The sequence below is a fragment of the Podospora anserina genome, chromosome 4, assembly GCF_000226545.1.
Source record: "Podospora anserina S mat+ genomic DNA chromosome 4, supercontig 4".
Lineage (NCBI taxonomy): Eukaryota > Fungi > Ascomycota > Sordariomycetes > Sordariales > Podosporaceae > Podospora > Podospora anserina.
Window position 1 is genome coordinate 69,459 of NW_001914850.1, and position 16,971 is coordinate 86,429.

The window sequence follows — 16,971 nt, forward strand, 5'->3', positions numbered from 1 at the left end:
AACACTATGTCACTGGGGACTGGCTCACAATACACGGATAGCAACTTGGCAGGCCGGTAGCTTCTCCCCCCGGACTATGTAGTGATTCCCTGGGCCGCCCACAACACCGACAAGCTGACGATCAAGCTCAGCCTCTTTTGCCTGGGCCTTTTGGCAGCCTCTGGTGAGGGCCACATGTGCGACGGCGGATATCCAGGGCTGAAGTCGTGGAGGAAAATGCCAAAGGGTTATGTGCAGCCGGCCACGGGGCAGACAAAAAAGAGACTGGAGAAAAAAGATGACCTAGAGGACAATGTACAAGTTGGCCAAGGCTCGAACCAGGAATACGTAGAAAGGAATGCAACGGACTCAAGATAACTACGACCGTAGTAACTACCAAGAGGAATTTGGGGGGATGGAAACACCGGGGCTTTTCCTTACGCAAAGTAGGATGGCCAACAGAGCACAGGCGGCGTGGGATTTGCTGGGGTAAATTGAAGATGATATAAACGGTGGTATTGCCGGTATAAGTAAGCGACCATCCTCTCCAGAAACAGTGGCCGGGCGAGACAAAAGACACGTTAAATTTCAGACTTCTACAGGCGAGAAGGAGACGAGAGTTCAAGACTGGAAGAAGGTAGCTTGGGTGACTATAATGACTATAATGACTATGGCAACCATGTACAAACTATAAGTATGGGGGCTTCGCCCCCCTTTCTCACAGTAAACCACTATTTTGCCCCATCGGCCATGGTCGGGGCAAGGCCGGCAGACAACATACCCACAGTAGATTGCACGCCCTTCCGGTGGCAGCGGTCTTGGGCGGCAGGCCGATTGCTACAGGGGCTACATCGTCACCGAAGCTGCAGGCAGAGAACGAACACAGCAACGTCTTACGGTGGGTTAGATGTGGGACTGGGTCGGACCGTCCTAGCTGGCTCTTCACCGACGAGCAGCTCAGCGAGGCCGCTGCACAATAACGGTACAAAAATTGATCGATCGGGGGTGGTATGTCAAGTTTGGTCGTAGGCCAAATGCGCGCGTCATCCTGAGTCTCCAGGGACCCGTTGGACCAGCCAACCGAGTCCTGGCTATAGTGTGCTGCTATGACTTTGGTGATATGAATTGGAGGCAAGCTTTCGGAGAAGCACCCTTGGCGTTTTCTCTTCCTACGTTCCAAGTCCCGTTACTCCTTGGCATAGATCAACTCGCGGATCCATAGTGGTACACCCCCGTGGGTCCTAAGTATATTACCCTCTTCGGTGTAGTTAACAAGCTTTGTCAAATCGCTAGTATCAAGTTTATAATACTTCCTATTCTCTAGATCCCGCAGCAGTAAGTCCCTTGGTATAGAGCCCCGGTATACCGTATAAAACTATAGATTTCTTTCTAGACAGTCGTTAAGCCTACCGCTTCTTCTTTTTTTTGGAGCTTAGCTCTCTCTGCAAGGTATGTAGCGGTTACTCCTTTTTGTATTGTAGTCTGCTAGGTCCTTATGGTAATGTAATAGATATAAATAAATCAGATGCCGACCCTTAAGTGCCTCCTCTCCCGGAGGAGATGGCTCTAGACCACTAGCTAGTTCTCTATAACCGCCTAATCGATCTCTAGCACGTTAAACCGTTTCATTAGATTCCGCTGGGAGCGGTCGGTAACGGATACAATAAACGTTCGTCTCGTCCGGTTCGTACCCCTTATTTCGCGGCGTCTTCTTAGCCAAGAGTTGCAGCAGCTTCGCTTCAGGGTCTAGTCCTTAAACGCGCCAGGCGCTCTCTGCTCGGCGGTACGACATATTCGCTCACGTTAAGCAGGCGCTGAAGGAACAGCTAGCGCACGTGTTGGTCGCCAACCTGCCACCACCCTACATCCAAATGTCGAACTCAGCCTGGAACCGCCGCATCATCCCCATCATCCCCTTTGCACAATTAGGATCATCGGATCGGTGGCTGAACTCGGTAACGTGTATTTAGGCCATGGTATCAGACAACATATACGCCATCCCATTTGACAGTCGGGGTGAATAAGCCGGGCATAGGTCCAAGCCCACGGCACCATCATCAGCACGATGAGAGGGACAATGATGAACGCCAGCAACGATAGATACATCTAGGTGGGAGGGTGTTTGTTACAAGAGATTGCCAAGCCGCCGACTCGGTACGGTGTTGTAGCTGGCTGTTCCCAGTTTTTACTTTTGCAACCTAAGGAGGAGATCACAGTGTAGAGACGAAGTTCACGTAGGCAACATGGAAAAAAGAACAAAAACAAGTTTAAAAACTGGGCTTGTTTGCCAATGTAAGCTACTACTTGCTGCCTGGCTTTTCTGCATCTGCTACCAAATCATATTAATGTGGGGAATCTCACGAATGATCTCAACTCACTTGTCCTTATACTTGCCATTACCCCCTGCACCACAAGCAATGAACGAATAATCTCAACCCAGTGTAAACCTACCAAGTCCCGACAACTATACCATGTAGACTCCGATCAAGGTGAAGGTGAACCTCCGCGAGCAACATCCTTGAGCCGTGCCACCCAAATGTTGTTTCATGGGATATCTCCTCTCGTATCAGGCCTCGCATCACCCTCCGCGACAGAATGGGGGAACCAGACATTGCCAGCCTCGATATGATCCATGTTCACTTTCTCGATTGCCCAGTTTGTTGGTAGATAAGTGTGTATTGAAGTAACTATGGAAAGAGACACCGTGCAAATCCAAACAAACCAGCCCAGGTTGGTCCGAGCTCCCTGTGGAGCCAGTTGTGGCTACCCACACAACACAGTCCCAACCCCGGGCTTTCCATTCCGCCCAAGTGAGAGCCAGAGCCCCGCTCTCCGCCTTTCGATGACATGAATACAGGCTGACGTCTTGAACCTGCTGAATGTGCAAAACATCCTTTAAATATGTCTTTAACTCCAGATGGCGGCGACTATGTTCGTTATCCAGGTCCATCAAAGCCCCATCGCCAAGACTATCAAAGGTCTCAGCAGTGGACGTGCCCTTTAACAGCATAGTGACGGTCCAAACACCATGAACCTGTTGAAAAATACAGACCTTCAAGGCCGCAGATGGGGATGGGATGACGTAGTTTTCTCCTGGTGTGTACTCGAAACAGAAATATGCGTTGGGGCCCAGGATATGGTTGAGGATCTTCACACCAAGTTCCATCGACTTGGTTGATACGTTGGAAATTCTCCGATGGCATCTCGAGCAAGCTTGCGCTCCGCATCATCGACCTATGATATATATCATTAGCCTGTCTTCCAACACGAAAAAGGGAAGAAGATAAGTAACAAAAGGCTAGCAAAGGAAGCCGACACTTACATTCTTGAAAAGGCTGGGCATCGTGATCCAAGACTGGGTTTGACCAGGGAGCTAAGATAAAGGCAGCGACTAGCAGAACGATCCAAACCAGTATGCTCTTCTACCATAAAGATCCTCTGCCCAAGTAAAGGAGGTGAACGTCGATATTGTAAGGAAAAGAACGGCCATCCCCATCCCCAAAGCCGCCTATCCACCCAGTATAACCTCATCGATCTAGTGCGCGGATTAGGGTAATATACTAACTTGAGATAACCCAAGCCGGTGCAGCAAATTCTCTCTCTAAATACAGCTGATCAAGTCTAGTGGAATTTTACGCGGCTGTCCTTGACGTTTCATTATCCCGGCCGCGCCAGACCGGTGTCCCATCTTAGGCTTTATAGCCTTCCACTTAGCCAGTAAATTGCCCATATTTTTCAGATTGCTTTCATGTTCAAGGGTTGCTTGCCACCGAACCCGGTAATGCGGCTTGCCGTCGTAAAATTCCTCGCCGATAATGTCAAGTAGGATATCATTGTCCTCGTTAAGAGATACTTCTCCCTGCCTCTCTGGGCCGGCGTTGCTGGAAACTAAGGGCTCTGACGCGTCGCTATCGTTGGAACCGTCGACACCTTTGCCTGCTCAGATATGTCAACATGTTGCCCTGCCGAGAAGTGCGAGATCTAAGCACATACCTGTACCAGTAACACGGCCGGATTCCACCCTGTTGCGTGCATTTTGTAGGAGCCTGTCCAGCGACTCAAAATATGTATCGGATCGGCCCTCGTCAAGATCATCATCAGACTCATCATCGCTCGAGATCAAGATAGCATCGTCTGCTGACGTCCCAGCACCACCACGTGAAAGATGCTGCGCATTCTCCAGCAGCGGGAGGTGCAAAGGAACCCCAAAGGTCGCTGTAGAGGGGTCAAGTGCCGGCTGGCGCTCCATCAAATCTCCTACCCAGGCGTCGCAGTCCCACTTAACCCAGTAATCGATCACGTTGTCCCAGCTCTTGGCTGGTTTAGTAAGGTTCACAAATACCACTTTCCCAACCCGCCGCTTATGAATGACCTCTGCGAAATCCCTGATGAGGCGCCGAACCTCGTGTGTCGCGAGGCTTGTTCCCATAATCAGAAAGACGTCCAGGCGAAGCGACTGGTCATGCCGTACAACGGCGGAGATCGACTCAGCTCGAGGGTCCAGTTCATCGTAGAGCACAATATCAGGTCGAAGCCTCCCAATTGTGGATGCGCGTTTCCCTATTGCTTTTCTATCGTTGGATATCTTAGTGCAGGCTGGGCAAGGCGACTCTGGATCCAAAACAGTTTCCATTTCTCGGCCACTTTGCTTTCAGACGAAAACTGGCCAGACAATTGGAGCATCCAAAGTGATGCAGAGATCCATGGAGAAGAACACATTCGGCGCTTTTTAGGCCCTTTCGTGCATCGGTAGAGAGGCCGGCCTTCTCTTCAAGGCAGTCGATATTCTGGGTGCAGTTCCGAACCAACTTGCCAGCATCATGCAAGTTACGGATGAAACGGTGTGTCTTCGTTGGATCGGCGTCCATAGCAGCCTGGCGCATTTTGGCGATATTCTCGGAGAAGAGGTGTCTGCTTTCCGTATCAACGAGGGCCGAAGAGCGGAAAAGATGACGGTAGCCTCGGGATTAAGTGCCCTTTTTTGACCGGAAGTCCTAGATTTGGTGAGATACAGGTAAGAGAAGAGGTCGTAATACTTACAGGAATGCCTGAGTTTGTGCTGATGCCAGCCCTTGCGAGTGTCACGATCTTAGATGCGGTACCGAGGAGGTTAGCGATGGTTTGCACATGGTAGTGGTCGGCTGGGTGTACGTGGGTGATCATTTTGCACCGATGTAGCGTTGAATGGCGACTGGTGGTTGCAGATGAAGGCTCTGTGACGAAAACGAGATAACTCTCTAAGGTACCGGGGTTCACTGGCTGGGGGAGGCGAGAATCGACGGATGAGGGAAGAAGAAGGGGGAGGTCGAGAACGGGTCGAAGAATGGATTATATACCCAAAGCTCCAGGCGTCCAAGCCTCGGGTCGGGCCAGCTGCGGGATAGCCCATAGCCCCTCCCCACGAAGCAGGTGCTTGGATAAATCCATAGGGACATCTAGTGGCCGTCAGAGGTTAACAGCACTTTGGTTTCGACTTGGAGGGACAAGCCAAGCTGCTCTTGCGCCAAGATCGGAACAGCATGTCTTGAAGGGCGATAGAAGTTAATGGAAGCTACTGTTTTACTCTTGAAGACTCAGTCAGAGAGCTGCCTGAGAACCCCGTCTATAACTCCCTGAATATTTATTACTTGTATACAGCGGTACGTCGATTGGCCCGCTACCGAGATGTTGCTTGTCTGAGCCCAGGCGGCAAGGTATTGAGCTAGGCCCAAGCCACGTAAAGATCATCCGTAAAATCGAGCTGAGGCCCACGATCGCAGTAAAGAGACAGGGCTCATGGATGTTGCGCAGTCCTCCTAACCGGAGGGCGGCAGGGGTTCCAGGAATACTGGCGTGCCTGGAGGAATTGACGCGAAAGAGATAGCAGGGTTACTTAGCCTGATCTTTTACAGCGGCCGGAGCGGGTGGCTGGGCTAAAGAGTGGCTGTGTAGGTCCCTCAGCTCCGGTGTCCAAGAGCCAGGGTTAGCATAAAGTCGAATAAATGTCTCCGAGCACGTTCCTTCTCAGGGGCAGTAAACAAATGTTACCTGGTTGGCTTAGAAGCTAAAAGGGTGTAGATCCAGCAACTAGAATTTCCAAACTTTTTTGGTAACTTCGATATTTCTTCGGGCCTCTGCCCAACTAAGAGCAGACTTATCGAGGATGACGGTTGTGAGGGTCAACTTCAAATCTGCATCGGTTGCCCGGTCAACCACAGTTCACCTTCAGCAGCCTCAGGCTCACCAGTACAGAACCAACCGCCATCGGAAGACCCCGTTCACGATGACAGCACCAGTGTTAACAGGCGAACGCTGTCACTGACAACGTTTCCAGTAAGCCAATGAATGACCGAGGGAAGACGCCAAAGCCCTGGTCGCGGAGCTATTTTCAAATGCTGAGCTGAGTTGACCCGTAACTTGCGTTGTGGAGATACTTGTCGTCGCCGTCTGAGGTCTGCGGTGGCTACAAGTCAATCAACCCACCCAGTGGTGCATAGTCACCGTCCCCTTCAACCTAAGTCCACCTCCCCTACCAGTCCAATCAACACTTCCCAGCACCTATCCAGACTACCTACTCGATAACAACTACACGAGACTGTCCTCGGACTACCACCGCTCGGTCGCAGCCCCTGAGCTTTCTCGGTTCTTTGGTCGATCATTATGGTGCAAATCACTCGTCAAGACAAGCCACCAATTCCCACAGTTATTTCTGGCCTTTTGACCCTATCTAGCCTTCATCGACAACTCAAAGTCCATTCTACTCAAACTATCCACCACCACAACGAAAATAAATTAAGGAGGTCAGATTAGATATCTTGTCTTCATAAAATGAACGTAACCTTTAGCAGTTCGTCAGTCCACTAATTTAGTAGCACAAGATGGTCCAACATTTGGTTGCGTAAAGAGCACTATGCTACATTCTAGCGCTAGTTAGTGAAGTAGCATAAGGCTCGGAATATTTATTGTCAGGCTAGTGATCACAGGCATGATATTAACTCCATAGATACTGGGGAATAGCATGGAAAGCGTATCATAGGAATTAGTGTAAGCAGTGGTACGGTTTCTGCCGCAGCAGATTGCCCCTGGATTGTTACTCGGTTTATCTGGCATTAACAACACAAGGCTGATTTCTAGTTTCTCCTCCTCCGCTTCGCCTTCTTTTTTGGTCTATGCGTTTGTATCAACTCAGGGTGAATGTACTTTCGTGAATCCAATCGTTCTTCCACTCGCCGCCTTTCCAGCGCACCAGATACCATACACCCTTTATATCCCGGGTAGCACGCAGAACATCTATACCCCAGTATAGCCCTCTATATTCCGTATCAAGCTTTTTGGTAAGCTCCTTGCTTTTGATGGTTTTCCGAGGCTTCCAACTACAGGTTCCGTCAACCCCTTCCACAAACACATCCTCTCCCTATTTATCGAGCAAAGCGGGCGGCATTGTCTGCCTCGCTATCCGTAGGACCATACTGACGTGTTCCCAGATCATCTCGAGGTGGTCTATAGAGCTTGACTTCTGTCCTCCCCGCGCTTTGATGACAATTCGCGTGGTCTTAGGGATACAAGGGATGGCCTTGCTTCGGTCCTCTCCCAGAACTGACTTTAGGCTGCTTGATGACAATTCTGCCATCACATCTTCTGACCAGGTAGCTGAAGATGGAATCATCGTGGGTGACGTTTCGTCATGGAGATCTTCCACTGCTAGGGTATCAATCTGCTTGAAGAGCGCTTTGTTATCTCCAGGGCTAGGGTCAATGTGTTCTGCAGAGGCGAGGGGAAATTGCGGAGAAGTCGACATGCTTGTGTCTGCTGGTGCTTCGGGAAAGACTGGTCCGTCGCCTGAGAACAGTTCTTTGGAGAGACGGCGTAATGAGACTACTCCGGAAGGGTCGGAAGATAGGACCAACCTCCATCATGGTTTTCTTCTGGCCCTATCTGCGAGAAACCGTTTGTGACAGGCGACTCCGTCGCAGCTGTGGTATAGAATGTGGCATCCCTAGCATGCTGTTGTGTGGCAATTGTACCGGCTGACCAAGAAGCAGACCATGAACCAATTGCACGCTCCCCGTCGACAGAAATTATTTCAGGGAACGGGGTTGATACGGATGTTGCCGAGAAGCATTCCTGAAGCTCGAAATCGATGCCAAATCCTGAAGAGAGCGGCGTGTTAGGGCGGGAAGAGTCCGCACTCTCCTCTGTGATACTAGGAGTTTGATTTGATGATGTTGCTTGGGTGCACTCTGCCGATTGGCGCCTTCCGTCGGATCGAAGTCCTCTGGTACAAGAACTCTGAACTGTCTCTTCGGGCTGCTAACCAAGTATGGTAAAGATGACGAGGAACGCCTTCGTTTCAATCTGGACTCGGCATCACACGATTCTCGGTCCTCACTGCCCCGGCAACGTTTTCTGCCTTTCTGGTTGCAGCCGCCTCCAGTTCCTCTGTTCTTGGGTAGTGGCTTGGTTCCGGCTTTCCGAGCCGGATAGCTGTGGGCATCCTGGAGGTGCCACCGGCATTCCTGCTCAGTGCTGGAAACCACGGCGCATTCCGGGTGGGGACAAATAATGGAGTTCTGCTTCAACCCGCCAACATATTCCGTGAAGCATGCGTTGGTGTGCTTTTCCCAACTTGCCTTCTTTAGGTACCCGTGTAATCGGCGAGCGGCTGGCAAGCTCTTGTTGCCGTAACAAGTTGCGCACCTTCCCTCGTAGGCAGTAGGATGGCGGAATCGAACAAAATCGTACCGCAGAGGGACTTCGCGTCTGTCGAAATGTGCTTGGCAATGCGCCTCCAAGGCTTCCGGAGAGGTAAGATACTGGCTACACAAGAAACAAAACTTCGCAAAACCGTATATCTTCTTGTAATAAGCGATATAACATGTGAATACGTGATCCCCTCTTGCGGTTGAAAGATAGCGCAAGGGACGTTTTGGTTCAGCTTTGACCGGGGAAGCGCGGGAGAAACCATTGTTACCACACGGGTAAGGGATCCGTAGTACCTTTTACTCTTGGCTCGACGCTCCTGAACCCATGCATCCTGGCAGCTTTGGAGTACTTGGAGGATGTGGGAAATAACTGTTGAGAAGCAGATGGAATCCCCGTGAAACCACTGTTTACCATGAATTAGATAGATTTTATAGACCCGACCATATGGGTTACTAAGGGCACTAACGTCTGTTTTTATAAGCGGGGATCCGATGCCAGATACCACGAGCTGCGCGCCAGCAATCCGCTCGCCAGAGTTCAACATCGAAAAACACCAATATCGATGTAAACCAAGCATTGTAGGCTTTGAAATACTGAGTACCTTAGTATACCTACCTGGCCAGGTAGGGAGGAGTCGTGACCAAAAAAGAACATTGAAAACACTGGAGTGGAGGATTCGGTGCGCGATCAGGATTTTGTTGATGGCCAGGTGGTCAATGAGATGAGCCCGTACATGAGATGAGCCAAGTCAAATCGAGGGCCGTCTTATCTCATCTCCATTCATTGAAATGATGGCCTGTGACTAAGGTAACACTGCGCCAAATGTGGCACAGATGGCTCTGAATTGGTAACCTACAAAACCAGCCATTCCACCACCGGCTAGGTAGGTACATTGAACCACTAATTGAACCAGGTACCTACGCATGGAAGCATCATTTCCAGGCTTTGAACCGCCATTCAAACTAACCATTGATTGGATATGTATGCAGGTGCAAACCCAAGTGCATACTTGGTTCCTGTTAATCTGTGGCATGTAGGCCAATCGAACATGTATGTGCTGCGCAATGTAGATCCGGCTGACATCTCAAACATGAGAATATATATGTACCTGGACTCGCCAACATGTGTGACTCTATTGGGGGATCACGTAGATGTACGACTTAATCGGGACATTCTATTTAGCTCTGAAGCAGCACACGGAGCCTTGTAGCACTCTCTTTTTACCTGTTCGGGCAGAGTCCCTTGCGTTCGTTTTTGCTGTTCCACAGCTACCTATCTCAGCTAATCCTTATGGAGAGAGATATGGTCCTTAGTTTTGAACTATTCAAACCAGCTCATCTCTGACAATGCCACACCACACTCACTGCTTTTGTGCTTTCCTTTCCATCTCGCTTACAGCATCCCGCCCACCCACCGCTCCAAAACCACCCCATAGACAAATCTCCAAGCATGCTTGAATCCCTAGTGCAGTTGGGCAGGCGGTCTGCATATACCTAACACCAAAATCGCGCTACAACGAACTTCCTATTAACCACTACAAACGCATAAGTGCGTAGTTATTCAGCATGCCGGATATATTCCCTTTATCGGGTGGGTTAACTATACGTCGGTCCGTAGGTAGGACTTACTGAGATATTATTCTCGTTTAGAGAGGATAGTGATTCGATCGTGCCATCGTACACGAAGCATGTTTGTATTTACTAAATAGTAGCAATTGGAAAGGTGAAAAACCCGGGAAGTTAGATATGTAGATAAGGAAAGACTTGGATATGACAAGAGACAGTGATTAGAGCTATCGTGGATAGCCTTGTACGAAGATTTCTTTAGATCCTATATTAGATGAATCGTCCACTTCCCCAGCTGACCTTCTACACCCGCACTATAATTCTATCACTGCGATTGGCTTCCACTCCTGAATCGGCCCATCCGATGGAACCAGCCATACCACACCACCATCCCAGCCATCGTACATCCCTCTCTCTCCGCTCGCAGCCTGTCCATCATCCGGCAAAGCGACCCCGGCATCCACAATTATTCGACTTACCTCTCTCATTTTCTCCTCAGTAATCGGTACATCACCGCTGTTTCCCACACGGCATGCATGTCAGCCATTCGCTATCCCTATGCAAAAAAGACCAAAACAAGCGATAAAGACTTACTACATCAAGCTAACATGCGGCCCAAACTGCTTCCTCCACCACTCCAACCATTCCTTCGTCTTCTCGCCCCGTTCGTCCTCTTCCCCAAACACTCCCCTCGCCCTCGAAACCCCCGCAAGGTCTTTGACGCCCTCGTACCCGACAGATATGTAACACCGCCTATAGAAAACATCCTGACTCTTCACCTTGCCGAAACGGACCTTGACGTGTTCGGCAGAAGGGAAGGGGATCGAGTCGAGCCATGCTTGTGGGTCGGACCCGTAGACAGAGGGAGGGACATCACTGGTCAGGGTCATGTGGGGGGAGAAGAAATGCGGTTTGACTTTAGGAGATGATGCAGCTTCGGAGGGGCACTTGGAGGGGAGGGTCGAACTGATGAGCTTCGTGAGGATGGAGTAGAGGGGATGCGTCAGTGGAGGCAGAAGCCAAAGGGAAGAGCCAGGCATTGTGAGAGGCTTGCGGTTATGGAAGTAAAAGGAGTTAATTACGCAGTTGAGTTGTCCGGAAACGGTGTCGTTCTTGGTGTCGTTGATGGCGCGGGATGAGGTTAAAAGCGGGGTCGGCTCTGCAAGGTGTTGCCCCCTGTCACCTGCGGGCCGGGCCAGCCTCCACCAGATGCCAAGAGATTGACCCCTCAATACCCCCCGACCAACTTCACCCTTTCACTACACACCCCCGCTGTAGGTTCTTGTCGACGATACTCTTGTACGCGTCTTGTTTAAAATCGGGCATGCAAAATGAGACATTCTACCCCTGGGTCTCGGCGCTACCTGAGATTCCGGCTCTGATTCCAGTCGTGAATATGGTTTTGGGTGTAGTCTTTTAAGTGGGAATGCCCATTCCCTTCAGTTCAATCCTCACGGGTTAGGGCTAGGGTTTTCGGTTGGGGTTGCAGTTTTTCTAGTGTGTTTAGTCGAATCTAGCTTGTGGGCAGACCTCTGGGAGAGCTGGCCTGAGCGGTAGAATCCTAAATGTTGAAAGCAGTGGATGCATTTAATGATGAACGAGCTGAAAAGCAGGCTTAAAAACGCTTGATTCTGGTAAATACCTAAGGTAATTAAATAGGTATAGTTGGGCGCAGATTCAATGGTTAGTAGTATTCTAGCTTTTGTTTTCTACTTATCTAAGCATTATAAATAACCCTCATCCAAACTTCTGCTATCCACTATCCGAGCATTAAAAAGCTTAGTCTAAGCCTTTCTGTCCACAATCCAAGCATTATAAAGTCTTAGTTTAAACTTTTCCCGGCCACTATCCAAGTATTAGATATCCTTAGTTCAAACGTTTCAGGTCTTCATCCCAGCCTTTCAAATTTGCAATGAAGCTTTTATAGCAAGCTAGGGAGAGGTGTTCGAGAAGGGTACCTTGGGTTGTTGGTTGTTGTCTATTTATCATAGGGGGACTTTTTGGAACCCATTTACTACTTGCAAGTTATCTTCCCAGTAATCCCCAAGTACCACCACCAGTAGCGACCGAGTAAAAAGAACAATTCACCAACCACAATCAAAGAAGATGGTATATTCAAGTCGGAAAATGAGTCATATATAGGTTTCAGGTTATAGTTTGTCTTCGATCTTGATATTCAGAATTCTTGCCTTCTAGGTACCCCATGTCACTTTCCTCCCAGAACGGCCCATCAGCTCGACCTCTCTGCGCTAGTCCAAAGCCTGATCTCCCATTAAGACCAGTTGCGTTGGGGTGCGACCCCCAAGGTGACCCATTAAAAGCTCAGCACCCTCGTTCGGGCCCGACCCGCATGTCCCCAGATCTGCTGCGCCGCACCACTGTTATGAAAAGCTCGGCGATAATCAGACCAGAGGGAGGCCACCAAGAGGCCAGGGCCAAAAATTCCATGCGGCGTGACCAACACAAGACGCCCTTCGGAGTCAACCTAGTTGTGCTCTGCCAGTCCAACGAATGACCTCCACAAGGCCATTTCTAGTGACCTGCAAATCAAGCGATGCAAAACAGGTCGGCAGAAAAACCTGGAAAACAAGAAAAAGTGCTGTTGATTCCGAGTTCCGGATGACCTGACAGGATGTTATATACAGCCACGATAGACTTTTGTTTTCCTTTGCTGGACATATTTTACTCAACTCATTTTGTGTACCAGTCGAAACATATCAGCTACGCATTTTTTAATCTCGTCATAACAACACAATCGCTATTACATAACCAAGTCATACACTCTAAATAATCATGCCAACAACACACCTCGGCACCAAGGGGCAACCCCTGATCGCAGCAAAGTTAGCATTAGGGACCAACAATCAAAATTCACAACCTCAAGCAGATGCCTACATAGCCCATACGGTCCTATCCAACGGCTACGTAGCATACCGAGCCACTCTGACGAACTGGCTACCTGATTACCAATACCTACATCGAGCTCCCTGTCCCGAAGTCCCAGTTAACGGTGGCGAACATTGGAGACACGACAATCAGTCACAAGTCAAGCGAGATACTACGCTCGCCCTCTTACCGCACAAGCGCCTTGTTGTCTCCGAGGACTTTCCTCTAGGTAGCCCCTGGCCGAGCAATTTCACCGCGAAGAAAGGCCACTTACGCGATGTCAAGGCTCTCAGCTCAAGTTCATCAAAACTCACAGGAGAGAAGGAAAGGGAGAACAAGGCGGTAAAGGAGACGGTTTGGTGGCTGAAGTTTGACTGTCGGGGTGTGCCGGAGGAAATGAAAGGAGCTATGCAAGAGGAGGATGAAGAGAAAGAACGAGTTAAGCAGCGACAGGCGGAGAAGGCAAGATTTCAGGGTGGGAGAATGGTGCAGAGAGGAAATGCAAAGGTTTGGAGAAAGGAACCTCGATTCAGGGGCAGTGGGAGAGTCGTGACGCTTGATGATCCTGTGAAAGATGGCAAGGGACTGGCCTTTGGAGAGCAAATCCTGCCCAGTGACTTGTGGAGGGAAAACAGACGTTGGAATGCTCCAACTGTCGAGGAGGGTGAGGGAATGAGAATGGAGGATATCATTCGTGAGGAGCTGGCTTATACGATTAGAACAGTACAACGATGCACCCCGAAGAAGACTGTCAAGAAAACGATCAAGAAACGGGTCAGCTTCAAAACCCCGTTGGTGGAAGAGATTCCGTACTTGCAACCACCTGAGCTCTTGCTACCGGATTCGGCTAGTGATTGTGGGTTGAGCGTGGGATCGGATAGCGGATGTGAATACGATGGTTTCCTCGGCTTTTCCGAGGATGAGGCTCAGGGATGGATGCCTGTTATGGTGCGAGAAGACCAAAAGGAAGAAGAGGAAGGGTGGGTATCCCTTACTGGGTCCTGGATGATGCTTGGCGGAGTACCGGAGGAAAAGAAGATGGTGAAGTTGTAGGATAGGGAAAGTTGGCACAGAGAGTGATCTCAGTTAGAATAGGTAGATAGGTAGCAATCGCAACAGAGGTACCGAACATGATTGGGAATGAACTTTGGGCATACCTCAATTCCGATGAGCCAAGCCTGGCCAAGTGTTTTTATCATGGTCAATGAACGTGTCCAAGCCTTACTCGGAGAATTCAAGCCTCATGGTGACATCGGACGGCAGTCAACTTCTTGACACCTGCCGGTTGAGGTACCGAAAACAACTAAAAAGTCTTACCATCGCGATCTGCCTCAGGGGTTGGGTTGCAGCGAACAAGACCCTGTTGTGTGTCACATGAAAAAGGGCAGCCTATCATAGCGATGAAACAAGCAGCTCCCAGGAGTCGGGGGCAAACTGTGGCCCGCTAATCCTGGATGCCCCGTCTCATAGGGCGTATCGGATCCAGGGGATCTAGCATCACCAGCAAATAAACGCTGTGGATGGCCAACGTCCCTGGTATGGCACCCTGACATTCATGCTGCACACAGCCCAACCGATGGACAGCGTTCAATTCTTCATCTCGACTCAGGGGCACGCCGAGATGCGCGCTTAGCTCTCATGATGAACAGGATCGGCTGTTGAAAACAAGCTTAATACTTGGGCACCGCCCTACTTTCAATGTAGTTAGAGTAAGATCGGGGTATCGCAACATTGCAAGTGTCGGATGATGGTGTTGTGAAAAGCATCGTCCTCGATCCTTCCTTCCTTCCATTCAAGATATACACAGTCGTTCCTTCCCTTTCAATTCTTTCGTTTCAACCAGCAGGCCATGGTTCGCCTGCACCTTCCTTTCGCTGCTGCCTTGGCGCACAGCATTTCTGCTCTTGCTAGCGCGATTCCACATTTTTCGCCCAACACCATCATTAACACTCGCGACGTGAGCTCATCATCCATCGAAGACACAGTCTTGGCAAAACCCAACACTGTCATCCTGAAGCCCATTCGTGTTCCCCGCCCGGTAAATACCAGACGTGAGCTCCGAGCTGCCTTTTCGCTCAAGTCCGAAGAGACTCTTTACTGGTCTGGCGAGGACGGCACCATCGCCAAGCTTCGCATCGAAACCGCCGGCGAAAACGAAAATCTCGTGAACCTCGAGCTCATCGACGACCTCATCACCCAAGTCAGCTGTCCCCAGACCGACGGCGAGTTGAAGCTTACCTTTTCCGAGGAAGCCGACTTTGACGAAGCGGAAGATATATGGCAGTGGGTCAACAAGAAGCCTGACAACCACTTCTTCCTGCTTGTTGGTGATGGTGCTTGTGGCAGAAACACCGAGCGTATCATCTACAATGTCACTGGGCTGATCTATAATGACGAGAAGGAAACTGCTATCTTGAGTGTTGAGCAAACAACGTGGAAGAAAGCGGCACATACTTTTGACTTGACCGTCGGCCGGCCGGCGGTCCCTCCCAGTGAGATTGAAAAGCGGCAGTTCTTCAAGGATGCGTGGAACAAAATCAAAGATGGGTTTACTAAGGTCGGAGAAAAGATCAAGGAGACCGCCGACAAGGTCATTGGGAAAGTAAAGGAGAAGGTCGAGGAGATTCCAGCTGTTACCGTGCCTGTGCTAGGTGAGGTGAACCCGTTCGACCCAGCTTTTAACCCCGATTTCTCGATTCCGTTCGAGTCGAATCTCACGGCAAAGACGATCTCGCTCTCTCGGGACCAAATCGACGCTTCAGCTACATGTGTCAGCTGCTTTACGACCGGGTCATTGCTCATTGAGGCAAGGTTCGCGGCCAAGGCGTTCAAGCTATCCGAGGCCAACGTGGAGATCTCTTTGTCCGACGAGCTGGCGGCCACTGCCATTGTTGCTCTGAAGGCGCAAGGCACTGTGTTGAACGGGGCTGCCTTGTCACAGAGTATTCCGATCTTTGAGTTCTCGCCTGCGGGTATTGCTATCCCTGGTGTGCTCACTCTGGGCCCAACAGTGGCTATCTCTTTAGGTGCTGAGCTTGGTGAGCTGAAGGGGAGTCTTGGCGTCACCCTGGGGGGCACGGCTAGCCTGCCCAAGGGATCAACTGCCAAGCTTGATTTTTTGAATGAGGCCAGAATGAGTAAGAGCGGTTGGGAGATCACGTTTGAGGAGCAGCCCCTGAAGGTGGACGCAAATGTTGAAGCTCGCGCTTCGGCTTTCCTTAAGGGCTCGATCGGGATGGAAGTCAGTGTTGTTGGTAAGTAAACAGTTCTCTCCACTGGTGTGAAGATATCATCTCAGCTAACACTCTTATAGAAACGGGCTTTGCTGCTGAGTTGACTGCGAAAGCGCCAACTTTGTCTGCGTCTTTTAAGACAATCACTTGTTTGTCTGCCCTTCCCCAAGAGATGCTCATTCACGATTGGCTTTGACTAACATGGTGGGCAGCTGCGACTTGCACGGCTTGTGGAGGCTTTCAGAACGGCTTCCAGGGTAGTCTCAATCTTGGGGCATCGGTGGGTGTCGGCCTGACAAGGAAGAATTCCGGAGCAGATGTACCATTATGGAACATGAATTTTGGAGTGAGTTTCCCTTATTGTCTGGAATTGATCAGTGATAGCTGATTCGTTAATAGGAAGCCAACACTTTGGAACTTGCCGGATTCTGTGAGGGTTTTGGGCCACAGGGAGATCGGTGTCTGGCTATCATCTGAGATACTTGTCAATTCATCCACCTCATCATTATTGCATCCAATTCAAGGCAGACCTCCGGTGATTCTCTCTATTCTAGAGCCTTGTCTTGCGGCTCTTGCCAAGCATCTTGTTGGTGCAGTAAACTGGGGCGGTGCTATTACCTGCATAT

At 50.1% G+C, this 16,971-nt stretch overlaps 4 protein-coding genes across 4 annotated transcripts; 2 read left to right on the plus strand and 2 right to left on the minus strand.

Moving 5' to 3' along the window:
• Nucleotides 1-3,928: 3,928 nt before the first annotated feature.
• PODANS_4_3980 (uncharacterized protein) lies at nt 3,929-4,862 on the minus strand (the record flags this gene model as incomplete). The annotated part of the gene is made up of 2 exons (XM_001905717.1): nt 3,929-4,627; nt 4,695-4,862. The coding sequence occupies 2 exons, from the start codon at nt 4,860-4,862 to the stop codon at nt 3,929-3,931; spliced, it is 867 nt and encodes a 288-aa protein (XP_001905752.1).
• A 5,957-nt stretch (nt 4,863-10,819) lies between these two features.
• PODANS_4_3970 (uncharacterized protein) lies at nt 10,820-11,266 on the minus strand (the record flags this gene model as incomplete). The annotated part of the gene is made up of 1 exon (XM_001905718.1): nt 10,820-11,266. The coding sequence occupies one exon, from the start codon at nt 11,264-11,266 to the stop codon at nt 10,820-10,822; it is 447 nt and encodes a 148-aa protein (XP_001905753.1).
• Nucleotides 11,267-13,508: 2,242 nt separating this feature from the next.
• On the plus strand, nt 13,509-14,165 carry PODANS_4_3960 (uncharacterized protein; the record flags this gene model as incomplete). Its single annotated transcript, XM_001905719.1, has 1 exon — nt 13,509-14,165. The coding sequence occupies one exon, from the start codon at nt 13,509-13,511 to the stop codon at nt 14,163-14,165; it is 657 nt and encodes a 218-aa protein (XP_001905754.1).
• Nucleotides 14,166-14,961: 796 nt separating this feature from the next.
• PODANS_4_3950 (uncharacterized protein) lies at nt 14,962-16,822 on the plus strand (the record flags this gene model as incomplete). The annotated part of the gene is made up of 4 exons (XM_001905720.1): nt 14,962-16,366; nt 16,426-16,494; nt 16,558-16,691; nt 16,745-16,822. The coding sequence occupies 4 exons, from the start codon at nt 14,962-14,964 to the stop codon at nt 16,820-16,822; spliced, it is 1,686 nt and encodes a 561-aa protein (XP_001905755.1).
• Nucleotides 16,823-16,971: the final 149 nt, after the last annotated feature.